A 13,400-nucleotide genomic window follows, 5' to 3' on the forward strand; every position below is an offset into this window, starting at 1 on the left:
ACGGTTACATCGCTTTGTGCAATTCGTGTTCAATAATAGCTCTCTGAATTATTCATATCTTTGAGAGAAAACCGAACGGTTGAACAATTTTTAAAACGCGTCATGAAACGTGTCTACGTGCCGTTACTAATGTTTATATTAAATTCCCTTCTGAAGTGCTACTGTTGCATAGATATTGTGTTACTAGAACGCGTATCATCTTGTGCACCGTAGTGGAACTCAGTCCAAGGCAACTAAAAACCATAAACCATCTGTCTTTAAGCAGTCACAAAAGCATTTACTTGAAGAATTTACTTAACTTGGCTATCTCTAGCTTTTCGAACGAAGATTGCAATTCCACGCATCAGCAATAAATAGTTTATATTATCGTGGCACCGTAACTCAACTATAGCTGAATAATTAAATTAAATTAGATACTAGCTAACCCGGCAGACTTCGTAGTGCCTCAATCGATAAATAAAAGACCTAAGCTTTTGAATAAAATAAATTTAAAACAAGCAAAAAGAATCCGGCCGAGGGGGGACACATCAAAGGAAAAACAAAATTGTTATTTTTATTTAATTCCGACCATTTTCATATTTACCTACCTTTTAAACCTTCCTTGGACTTCCACAAATAATTCAAGACCAAAATTAGCCAAATCGGTCCAGCCGTTCTCTAGTTTTAGCGAGACTAACGAACAGCAATTCATTTTTGTATATAGAGATCTATATATTACTTAATACGTGAAACAAAAACTTTGTATCCCTTTTTACGAAAATTGCGCGGACGGAGGAGTATGAAATTTTCCACACTTATAGAGAATATAGAGAAGAAGTGCACAATGCTAATATTTTTTTAAAATAATGCATAAAACATACATTAAATCAATAAAGAAAACATTACACACACTACATACCATGTATTTGACGCACACACGCATGCATACTATTTATTGTCAAACTTTTGTTCTTGACATCTGTTGTCAAATTGAGAATAGATTAAATATTGTTTGTCTTTGTTAATATTTTTTATTGTGTAGTCTTGGCGAAGTTTGTGATTATAGAAGTATAAAATACAATCATAATAGTATACAAACTTACAATTCCAATTAATTATAGTCGAATTTCAACTACTGCGGGACCTCTAGTATATATTATAGATTAACAATAATCGGTCGAAATAGTGAAGGAGTAGCAAACTATTAATAACGTGATTGCTCTATTTTTTAACAGGCGTTTAAGTTTTTAATACCATCGGTGCCGACGCTTTCACGGTTCAGCGAGTACTTTCTGATGTCCATGGACATCATAATGCTAATATTCATTTATTTAACATATGAAGTGGTCTGCAATTGCATTTTACATAGCTTTTCAAACAGAGACGCATCACTGCATTACGCTACAATCAGCTGGTTTGTTGCTCTTTTAGAATATGCCATACTATGTCATTCCTACATCGTGGAAGTCAATCGTGAAGCTAAAATTAATTGTTCAAGCATCGGTCAAGCTTAGATACTATTAGTTTTTTTTCTAGCGACAGACAAGCCTGCTTTCTACCTGATGCTGAGGGGCTACGGCCGCTCATGCACATCGGTAGTGCCAAAGGCATAGCTAAGTCGCTGACTACCAGTCTCCGCAATCCTTGAAATAGAGATGTCATAGCGCTCAGAAAGGTTTCGGTTAGCGTGGTATGGACAAGGATGCATGTGACTAGGAGATGTATGGAAATACATAGTGCAAGGTAGAGGGGGAAGAGGTCGCAGAAGTAGACATGGATGGAGTATGTGAATGACGATATGAGACAAACATGACATGATAAGGAACAGACGAGGAATGTCAACTATTTAACGTTGTTAAAAAAAATATATTTTATTATAAAAAAAGCGTGGGGTGCATTTTAAGATATTATTAAAATTATAATTCTTCTACTCATATCTGTCAGAAAAATATTTCTAACTAATAGCGCCATGCCCCCCACGCTTTTTTTACAATAAAATATATATTTTTTTATTCTATTTTCAATTTAAATTTTTTAAAACTTATTTTCTATTTTTAGCTGAATTTTATATAAAGCGTGTTTTTTAGTTTTTTTGAACTATTATTTATTTTTAATTTTTTAGTTGAATTTCAATTTTTTCAATTTTTTTGTTCTAATGTTTGTTTTAATGTTGATTTGTCATCGGTCCTCGATAAATCTACAAAGTTTGAATGAAATCTGGCTGTTTAAAGTGGGTCAAAATCGCGTCTAAAGGAGTCAGTTACAAACAAACATACAAGTGGTGGTAGGACCTCTTGTGAGTCCACGCGGGTGGGTACCACCACCCTGCCTATTTCTGCCGTGAAGCAGTAATGCGTTTCGGTTTGAAGGGTAGGGCAGCCGTTGTAACTATACTTGAGACCTTAGAACTTATATCTCAAGGTGGGTGGCGCATTTAGGTTGTAGATGTCTATGGGCTCCAGTAACCACTTAACACCAGGTGGGCTGTGAGCTCGTCCACCTATATAAGCAATAAAAAAAAAAGTGAAGCTAATATAAAGCGTGTAAAAGCTATACAATTTTGCTAACTTCATACTTCGAATAGCATAGATTTATCAATGAAGCCGTGGCCGCGTGGTTTGAACTGACTAGACATGCAAACTGAAGTGTAAGTTGACCGTGTATTGCGCACCTTAGTTGCGTGTAGCGACAATTCTAAGACTCTCCAAGAATTACAAACTACCTTTGGAGGTTGACGACAAAGGATAGATTTTCACCGAGCGTACGGAATTGCTCGGTAGACCGACGCGTCCAAATGTTGTTGTTATCTTAAAACTTTCATTAGCGAGATTCAGGGCACCTGTCAAATATCTTGTGTTCTATGGTGGCTATCTCACTATTCAATACAAATAGGGGATCCGTGAAATCTGAGGGTTTCCATAATCACAAGATTCAATTTAAGGTTTTAGAATAAAAGCTATGTACATACATATTTCCTATAAATATTTTAATATTTGAAATAATAAAAAAACATTAAAGAAATTAGGGTCATCGCTTTAACATTGCCATTATGGACAGACTAATACACAGCTCATCTGATGGTAAGTAGCGTCGCTAGTGGACGTTCGAAAGTTAGAATTTAGACCTCATGTTTTAAAGTGGTGTTCACGTTCTGATATCTATGCGCTTCGGTTATCATGTAACGCAGCTCAGCACCTACACCTGTACTGGTGGTAGGACGTCTTGTGAGTCTGCACGGGTAGGTACCACCACCCTGCCTATTTTTGCCGTGAAGCAGTAATGCGTTTCGTTTTGAAGGGTGGTGCAGCTGCTGTATCTTGAGACCTGAGAACTCATGTCTCAAGGTGGGTGGCGGCTTTTATGTTGTAGATGTCTATGGACTCCGCTAACCACTGAACACCAGGTGGGCCGTGAGGTCGTCTAACCATCAAAACAATAAAAAATAATACAAAAAAAATCATTCCTCTAAAATATCACGTTGAAATACATTCGGGTAATAACAAACGTTACCTGGTATAGTGTACATAAATATCTTTAATCGTCGCCGCAGTACGGCTCGGTCCGGGGTCCGTGGAGGCAACGATCCCGTCAACTGTGATTCCGTACTGAATAATGGCCTGGATTCAAATGGCAGTGCAAAATTGCTATATTTGGCTTACACGATGTTACAATACGATAATTTTTTGTTGTCTCAATTTTTTACCATTGATTGGCGGCTTATCCTATTAGCGTAGATGGGAAAGGGATTTCTTTGTTGCTTAGATAGGCGGACTAGTTCATGGACCACCTGGAGTTAAGTGTCTAAGGGCCCATGAGATCTACAACGTAAATGCCGCCACCCACCTAGAGATATGAGTTTTAAGGCCTTAGTTTTTACAGTACAACGGCTGCCCCACCCTTCAAACCGGAACGCATTACTGTTTCACGGCAGAAACAATGAGGGTACCTACCCGCACGGACTCACGAGACGTCCTACCATCAGTAATTAACTAGATTATTATTAAAATTTGGTGGGTTTGATTCGTATTAGACAGTGCTATTCCTTCACCGTGGAAGTTAATCGGGACCATTTTTAACATTTTGAAATATAAAAAAAAGACAATTGCAGCCTAGCTCTAAACGATACCAAATTATAAATGAAATGCAAATAACTTCTGTTTTGGTTCATCCAGCTGACTGTCACGAAATTCGATTAAAGCTAAAGCCATGGTACAAATCATTCACAAAAATAACGATCGGGTACAGATTTATGTGCTTAATGTTCTTGGCACGGGCTAAAGTTTGTATGTAAATAAGTTTGTTGATTTACTCCGAAGCTCCTTGATATACTTAGAATTTTTACATTATTTTCTAACATTCTTTGATTCACTAATTTAAATTTTTGGCAGTGGTACCATGTTTAAATTTTTATTAGAATTTTGTCTTTTTTAAGTTTTTTCATAAATGCTCACTTTGTTTTTCTTGGGACGTCAAAAAGGACCTTCGATAAAGTAATGAAATAATTAGGAAGAGGAAGGAGTGACGGTGACCACTTGCAATCACGTGGACTATCTGCTCATCTTCTTCTTTCTTTCTGGTCGTTCCCTCAATGCTGAGGATCGTGACTGTATGTCAATTTTCTCCACTCGGTCCGGTTCTGCGCCATATGTACCGCTCCCCATATCTGGCCTCCAGTCACCTCCTTGAGGTGGTCAACCCATCTAGCTGGCGCTCTTCCTCTAGCGTGCTTCCCCTCCATCTGTCCGAGAATTGTGAGTTTCTCCAGGCTGTGCAATGAGGATCGCATTATGTGCCCAAAGAAACTCCATTCTTCTCATCTACCCAATCACAAAATGTAATCATTACAATTGAAACTTCGACTTGTCATTCCTGTAATTGACGGAATGTGTGATGTCCATATGCTATGCTACCATCAAGGTGGTCTGTAATTTCATTCACTTATCACAATCAACACAGCAAGAAGAAACAAAAACTGCCAAAAAAAACTGAAATTGTACATTTACGTAGTATAACATGGCGTAAGCGAAGTGTGCCCAAAACTGAAGAGAGCCAATGCAGTCTTGTGTTTAATAAAGGTAATAGTTAGCTCAAGGTGTAGCGCCGTGAAATTAGCTGAAGAGAAAATTAACTTATACCAAGATGCTTAAAGCGAATTTAGCTTTTTCTTATCATCAAAATAGTATTTGAATCGTATTTTACCACCTAAAGAGGAGATTCCGAATGTTTTTTAGTTTTTGATCGCCGTTTTCTACAAGAAACTACTATAATTGATGATGAGACTAGAAGTTTTGTAATCTAATGAATAAAATGCTTCATATGAAAGCCAAGAACTGAAATCTTGATATAAGTAAATAAAATATAAAAGTCATTCAGGTTTGCCTATTAGGCTGCGTGTTGCTATACAGCTTTCCCAGAATAATAGGTAAGCTTGATCCTTTACAACAGCAAAACCATATTTATAAATAATCTAGAGCCAAAGTTAATGGTGAAAATATTCCAAACCTCAAATATATTTTATTTTTATGGGGAAAATCGTCCTTATATCCATTTAATGCAATAGACCTAGAAACAAATAATAATATTAAACTATTTCACTGATCCTCGTCCGTCCTGAGTAATATACAGCCTTTGAAACAATGCTTCCATTCTTTCTCCGTCTAAACTGTATCCAGTGATGAGGCTGTCCGCCTCTACAGATTTATTTTCAACCTTATCCCTAAGCTGCATAGATACATTATCAGTGTCGCAGGTCCGGTTTTGATTGCGTACGGTTTTGCCTGAAAATTGACTGTTAGCATTCGGACAAACGGTTTTGAACCCACAGGCCGCTTGTAGAATGGAATCCAATGCTATTTGATCCTGCATGCGCCTCTGAATGGCAGTTGATTGTACGTTCGCTACAATCTCTTTGTATTTAGATTCCAATTTATCTAATGCTTTATTCAATTCGATCTGATTTTCGTCTGTCGTTTCTCTAGCCACCCGAGCCCTATGTTTAACTAATTGAAGTTGCATTGTGCATTCGCCTAAATTCTTCTCTCTGTGTAGATTTGCCAGTTTGTTCTCGTAACATTTGCTGCATTTCGATTTCGGTTTTTCAAGTTTATGTAAACGTTCTTCTAGTACCAGGCTTTTGTGTTTTACGTTTTCGTTGCTGGAGTTATCCGCGGAATCATCTAAAACTTTACTCATTATATTTTCTATGTACTTCTTTTGCTCCTGAATAAGTACTTTAAGTTTGGATATTTCATTTTCTTTTTCTTGTATTATTTTATTTTTCCCTGCAACGTTAGTTTTACACATACATCCTTTGGTGTCCGCACTCGCTTTTTCTTGCATCTCGTTCATTGTATTTTCATAATGCAGTTTTAATTGTTCTATTTTCTCTTCATAGACGTTTGTAATTTCCTCTCTGACTGTAGATTTTAATTTGATGATCTCTAATTTATGTTTAGCTTCGATATCATTAATTTCGTGTCTTTTTAGTTCTTCAAAATTATCTAATTTGTTCTGTAGTTCCGATATTGTTTCGATTAAACTGTTTCTGGATGCTTGTATTTCTTTCATTTTAGTTCTATAAGAATTCAATGTAGAATTACTATCGTTTTTCGTTAGAATACTAGTAGAACGATTAGTTTTATTAATGCTACATTCTTCGCAATTATTTTGGGATCTCAGTGTATCGTGTCTCAAAGATTCCAACTCGTTGTGCAACAAGCTATTTTGTGCCTTTATATCACGAAGTTTTCTAATTAGACTAGCAGTCCTGAATTGATATTCCGCAGAGGAACACCGATTATCTTCTGACTGAGCGGGGCAATTACAATGTAGGATTTTTCGATTGAAATCATTAATACTCCTTGAAGGTCTCGTTGTTGTCTCAAAAGTTTTGCTTGTCTTTAAATTTAATTTATGATTTTGCAAATTATCAAGGTCGTCTTCATTGGCCAGGGAGTTAGGTTCATATGGGTTTATCACCGCATATTCCACTTCAGATGAATTTTCGCTTTGTAAACTGTCTACTAGAGGCGGCAAATTAATGTTCGCTGAAGGTGATTGCGTAAATGGATCATCTAAAACACCTTTAGATAACTGATAACATAAAGAAAAAATGTATCTATTACGTAAGGATTTTTCATCGTCTCTACATGCTGAAAGTCTTACAACCCATGCACTACAGATTTCAAGAAGCTTTTGATCTTGAAGCTCGTTCAAATAACTTTTTAAAATTTCCAAATACTTTTCGAATTCATCTTCCTGATCTAATGTATTCGAATCATCCATTTTTATAAATTTTCTAACTAACAATTTTCTACTTATTGTTTTGCCTATTGAAATATATAACTTGCCAAATGGCGTCAACTTCAGATTTGACTTGACTACTGTCTTTCAAATGTATGATGATTATTCTCTTTGAGTAATTCGTTAGGCAGTTTTAGCATATACCTTTTTAATAGGTTTCATACTTCAGTGAGTTATAATGATAGCTTGAAATATTTTTCGTATTCCTTTGACATTTTATAACAGCTTATATTGTCGAACGAGGTAATACATATTAACTGTTTTTCTTTTCTTTTAATGGCGTGACATGGCGAAAAAAGGTTTCAAATTTTGCTCGCCCCCCTTTTTTACGAGAAGTTGTTAATAAAGTACTCGAAAATCCTAAAATTATTAAAACAGGAAATGAATAAAATGTGTTAAAAACCTCACGCGGACTAGACGACAAGTATGATATGCGAGTTTCAACTTAACGGAAACGCATGAAAACGGGCCTAAACTCAAATCAAAACTGCTATTAGACAACTTCTTAAATTAATTTCATTATGATATTTAAAATGATCGTCCACGTCATTCTTAAAACACTGAATTTTTAATTTATCGACCTCAATATTTTTAGGTAGAATCCTTTTGTTCATGGATCTGCAACAACTGAGCAAATTTGAAGTGGACTGTTATTAGGTACAAAGCTGTACAAACACGTAGGTATAGTGCACTCAAAAAGTTTGTTTACAATATTCATACCCAATTATTACCAATTAGACCTGCCGCGCGGTTTCGTTGACGTCGAATTTGTAATATAAAAGGAATTAAACAGCATTTTTTCGGGATAAGGAATTGCTTTTGTTTCTGTGATCCATAAGCTAGTGGTCGAATTGTAGATCCGCTAGTACATACTATAACGAACCTTTTTTTTTCATTACCTAATCGCTGGTAGTCTCTAGGGCCTATTACAGTTTCTCCGGGCGGGTAGGTGAGCTCATGTGACTCATCCTGAGACAGTTAGCTAACATTTGCCATTAACAGGAACAGTGTTTCGCTGAATTTTTCACCAGATCGGAATCGCAATTAGCTGAGAAGATCCAGTGAGAAACTTAGTGGGGTGTGCCTATGGGTTGGGTTGCGGGTTGAACTCTTCGTTGCATTCGACGATTTCCACGAGAACAGTGCCCGATGCTTAAATACCTAAAAGCACCGTGAGTGGGTCGGGAGAATCCGAAATTACATGTACAGGGCGACGGCGGTTGTGCGTTGCCCGGTCGTCTGCGTCGTTTATGTAATTCTAGGTAGCCACGATATAAGGGTTATCGTGCCGCGCCGCTTTCTTGAGGAAGGGTTCTGACGCTGTCTTGAGATACTTACTAATGCCAAACCGTCATGAAGTTCCATCATGAACCACCGAATATACTGTCATGTACTATACAGCAGATATAGTTGTCTGAGTCATGTGAGAAAGTATCCTCTGTGTAAACCTAGGTTATAAATTGTCTTTTTGCGGGTGTCTAATTTTATAAAAATTCATTAAACCTTTTATTAGTGATTGAGTTACAAACAACCAAACTTATCAACTCTCACATTTAAAATGTTAATATAGATTCTCAATGTATCAAAACGACGGTAAACTTAAAATTCAATTTCAAGAACTCTCATAATTCGACATTTTGAAAATCGGCTTAGAATGGACTTCCCAGTGATAAGCGCTTTACCTATATCCAACCTCCTTTTCAGGAAATGAACCTCATTCGGAGTGCAGGGTTACTATTTCTGAAGCTTATTATGGGTACTGGCTAGACGTAAGCAGATAACAAAATTATTTTGTTAAATAATTGTCGTTTTGGGTGGTTACCGGTATCCACATTTTGATGCATACAGGCTCAGGAAACCGCTCAGAGCCATGGAAAGCTGCAAGCTCGTCTGACGCTAAAAAACGGTAGGCAGCGGCTTGGCTCTGCCCCTGGTATTGCTAACGTCCATGGGCGACAGTCACCGCTCACCATCAGGTGAGGAGTATGCTTGTCTACCACCGTACCGCTGCCTATAAGGGCAATAAAAAAAGTTACAGAAGACCCCGTACTTTACCAAATTCATGAAGAAGAAAGAAAAAGTTTTTGCTGGTTTTTCTTCTATTGGGTAGCTTGGGTTACAGTGGGTATAATTAAAGGATTTTTACAATTTAAATTGATATCTTGATGTTACAATTTTACTATTTTTATGGTCCAAAATCTACTGAAAAGTGAGGTCTATAAATACTCTAAATTATCATTTAGAGTATCTTAGTAGTCTTATCAGGCAGGAGTACTGATGTCGCTCTACTGTGATCGATATTGATATTTTGTAGACGGAGAGCTCCCATTTTCGGGTCTAATATTAATTTGGCAGATATCAAGATACTAATACCATCCATTGTATGGTATAAATTAGTGATAATGAAGCACAAGCAAGACCCTTTGAGACTTGGCTGCTGGTTTTAAAGGACGTTTTGAGCGTTAACACATCATTTGGGCTCTTGTCGTTCCCTTAAGCCTTTATTGGAAGGGGCTCGAAACTTTAGAACCAAAGAAAGACAACGGATGAATAGAGGTTGATATAATGTTGACAATCGTTGATTCTCCACAACTGTTTTTTTTTTCTTTTAAGATGGATGGATGGACGAGCTCACAGCCCACCTGGTTAAGTGGTCACTGGAGCCCATAGACATCTACAACGTAAATGCGCCACCCACCTTGAGATATAAGTTCTCAAGTATAGTTACAACGGCTGCCCCACCCTTCAAACCGAAACGCATTACTGCTTCACGGCAGAAATTGGCAGAGTGGTGGTACCTACCCGCGCGGACTCACAAGAGGTCCTCCCATCAGTAATTACGCAAATTATAATTTTGCAGGTTTGATTTTTATTACACAATGCTATTCCTTCACCGTGGAAGTCAATCGTGAACATTTGTTGAGTACGTATTTCATTAGAAAAATTGGTAACCGCCTGAGATGTAACAGTTAGTTACTAACATTTTTTACTGGTGGTAGGACCTCTTGTGAGTCCGCACGGGTAGGTACCACCGCCCCGACTATTTCTGCCGTGAAGCAATAATGCGTTTCGGTTTGAAGGGTGGTGCAGCTGCTGTATCTTGAGACCTGAGAACTCATGTCTCAAGGTGGGTGACGGCTTTTATGTTGTAGATGTCTATGGGCTCGCAGCTGCTGTATCTTGAGACCTGAGAACTCATGTCTCAAGGTGGGTGACGGCTTTTATGTTGTAGATGTCTATGGGCTCCAGTAACCACTTAACACCAGGTGGGCTGTGAGCTCGTCCACACATCTAAGCAATAAAAAATAAAAAATAAACATTTTTCGTTAGAGAACAATATTACAAACATGAATTGATCGGTGTAACTTTCTTAAAGCTGCCCTAAAATATGAAAATAACCATGAAATGCGAAACGTAAAAATGTAATTACATCCAAGTTCCCTCGTAGTAGATAAAAATAATCTTGGCTTGATCTTTACAGCGCTACAAAATTACTTTGCGAAAGCCTTTATTGTTGCGAATTCAAAAGAACATTTTTCAGAAGAAAGTCTCTTAGATTTATCTCATAAGTATAAGTAGGCACTTATCATTAGCCGTAGGTATCTAGTGTTAATGTCTTACATGCATTAACGCAAAAATATACACTTTCAATGAAAAAAAAATAATTAAATCATCATTCATTACGTGTATGTAATTATGTATATTGGTATATAAATCAGTTTATATCTGTTTGTAAATCTGTTTATTGTATGTGTATATTTTCTATAATAATGTATATAGTATATCTATATTTATTTTTATATTTTCCAGAATTTCTGCAAATTAAATGGTTATCTGGAAGAGATCGCTTTTAGTGATAAGATCACCTATTGTACAAATGTGTCTGCTTTTTGACTGTTTTTTTAAAGGAAATTGTGTTTTGGTGTGCACTAAAGTGTATTCTCTCTCTTTCTCTTTCTCTCTTTCTCTAAATCACCAGGTGTGTGTCATGATCACCGGGCCCCATACTAAGATCCCCTACACTACGGAAATCAGACACTGATATACAAATATGTTGGGATACATATACTGATGGTATAATACACACACATATTATATATACATTTCGATACAAAAAAATTAAATTTAGTTTTTCCAGCGTTACACATTTACTAGTGGTTAGATGTCTTGTTGGTCCGCACGTATAGGTACCATCACCGTGCTTATTTCTACCGTATGATTATTATTCTATTAAGATGGACGGAAGAAGACCACGAGGTAGAGGCCCGACACTTTGGACTGACCAGATCCGCACTACTCTCGACACCACAGTTCACGATGCTCTACACTCGGCGGTAGAAGCAAATGGCGTGGAATGATCCAGAATAAGCTTTGGTTGCGAGAAGGTGGTCACGACCCTCAGTATGGAAAACGAAGCGAGAAAAAAAAGTAATAATGCGTTTCGGTTTGAAATGATTTTTATTACACGCTTTTATTCTTTCATCGTCAAAGTTGTTTGTGTATGTAGGCTAGGTAAGTATTAGGTTAGAAAATTGGTAATTGCCTGTGGGATTCGAGTCTATACCTAGAAGCATCACTTAGATTTTTTCACTGCACTGCTTTTACTTGCTCTTGCACTGCTCCGTATTTTTTTAATTTTTTATTTGCTTAGTTGGGTGGACGAGCTCTCATCCCATCTGGTGTTAAGTGGTTGCCGGAGCCCATAGACATCTACAACGTAAATGCGCCACCTACCTTGAGATATAAGTTCTAAGGTCTCAGTATAGTTATAAACGGCTACCCCACCCTTCAAACCGAAACGCATTACTGCTTCACGGCAGAAATAGAGCCAGGGTGGTGGTACCTACCCGCGCAGACTCACAAGAGGTCCTACCACGAGTAATTACGCAAATTATAATTATTTTGCGGGTTTGATTTTTATTACACGATGTTATTCCTTCACCGTGCGCGTCAATCGTGAACATTTGTTAAGTACGTATTTCATTAGAAAAATTGGTACCCGCCTGTGGGATTCGAACACCGGCGCATCGCTCAACACGAATGCACCTGACGTCTTATCCTTTAGGCCACGACTTTCTTGTATACTGTAAACATTAATCTGCCACCCACAACAGTGGCAAAGTTTATCAGAGGTATTAACCGAAAGCTAACCCAATGATCTGACCGTAAAAGTGGAATAGATCCTAATGTGGTCATAACAAGGATCTTAGCTGTTTACGGCGTCGTTGGAGCTCTGCATCTAACTCGTTAATGTCAGTTAAATGGACTGCACACTGTAAGGCTTGGTCGCCGCGATAGAAACGCTAATGTACTTCAAACTTCTATGTCGGCGCAAATATGACTATTTACCTACCTATTGTAAAAATAATAATGATTCAATGTGATAATCGGATTATCTGGTCATCAACTAATTACTCTGTGTTTGTTAAGATGAGAAATTAATGTTAAACAGTCCCTTTTATTGTAATTTCAATACTTTAAAAACTTGTAAACACGCTGACGTGTGCCAAGCCCTATAAATACGGCCGTACTATCTAGCGCTTATTCCATTCTCGCTCACGACTCGGTCGTGCGCGGACGTGCTTTCCGATCCGTGGCCCGCTTGCGAGCCGCGTCTCTGAACTCACAGTTGTGCTCGACAGTGTAGTGACCGTGAATACATCGTGCGTACAATTCGGTAGTGCGGACGTGCCGATCCGTTGGTCGCTTGCGATCTGCGTATCGAGGTCCATTTTTGTGCGCTAAAGTTTTGTAACCGCGAACCCACCCTTACCAACTGCCTTTTTCAAGGCAAAACCAATCGCTACGTTCAGCTTCCTGTGGCACTCACAGGCTAGCGATTTCCTAACCCTTCCCAAAAACAACAGTCTTTTTCAAGACTAGACCCCCGCTCGCGATTCTGCCTGCTGTAGCACTATACAGCCCGAGCGGGTTCCTTTCCTTTTCCCCGCCGATTGCCGTTTTCACGGCATAGGCATTCCCCCCCCCTGCTCCTTGCTGTCCTGCAGCACAGGGGGGTTACAAATCCTATCCGGGGCCTCGCCTTTCGGCGAGTTCAACAAAAGTCCCGGGGCCGCCCCCCCCGGGCAAGAAGACCGAAGATGAGCGAAGATTTTGTG

The 13,400-nt window shown here is 38.2% G+C and overlaps 1 protein-coding gene across 1 annotated transcript; it reads right to left on the minus strand.

The window, feature by feature from the left end:
- Positions 1-5,458: 5,458 nt before the first annotated feature.
- Positions 5,459-7,366, minus strand: LOC101742531 (repetitive organellar protein). The gene has a single exon (XM_021346462.3). It carries the CDS (start codon positions 7,261-7,263, stop codon positions 5,566-5,568), a length of 1,698 nt encoding a protein of 565 aa, XP_021202137.2. The 5' UTR covers positions 7,264-7,366; the 3' UTR covers positions 5,459-5,565.
- Positions 7,367-13,400: the final 6,034 nt, after the last annotated feature.

The sequence above is a fragment of the Bombyx mori genome, chromosome 5, assembly GCF_030269925.1.
Source record: "Bombyx mori chromosome 5, ASM3026992v2".
Classification (NCBI taxonomy): Eukaryota; Metazoa; Arthropoda; class Insecta; order Lepidoptera; family Bombycidae; genus Bombyx; species Bombyx mori.

Excerpts from the sequence above, each read along its gene's own strand:
- LOC101742531 (XM_021346462.3), bottom strand. The coding sequence starts at position 7,263 with ATGGATGATTCGAATACATTAGATCAGGAAGATGAATTCGAAAAGTAT.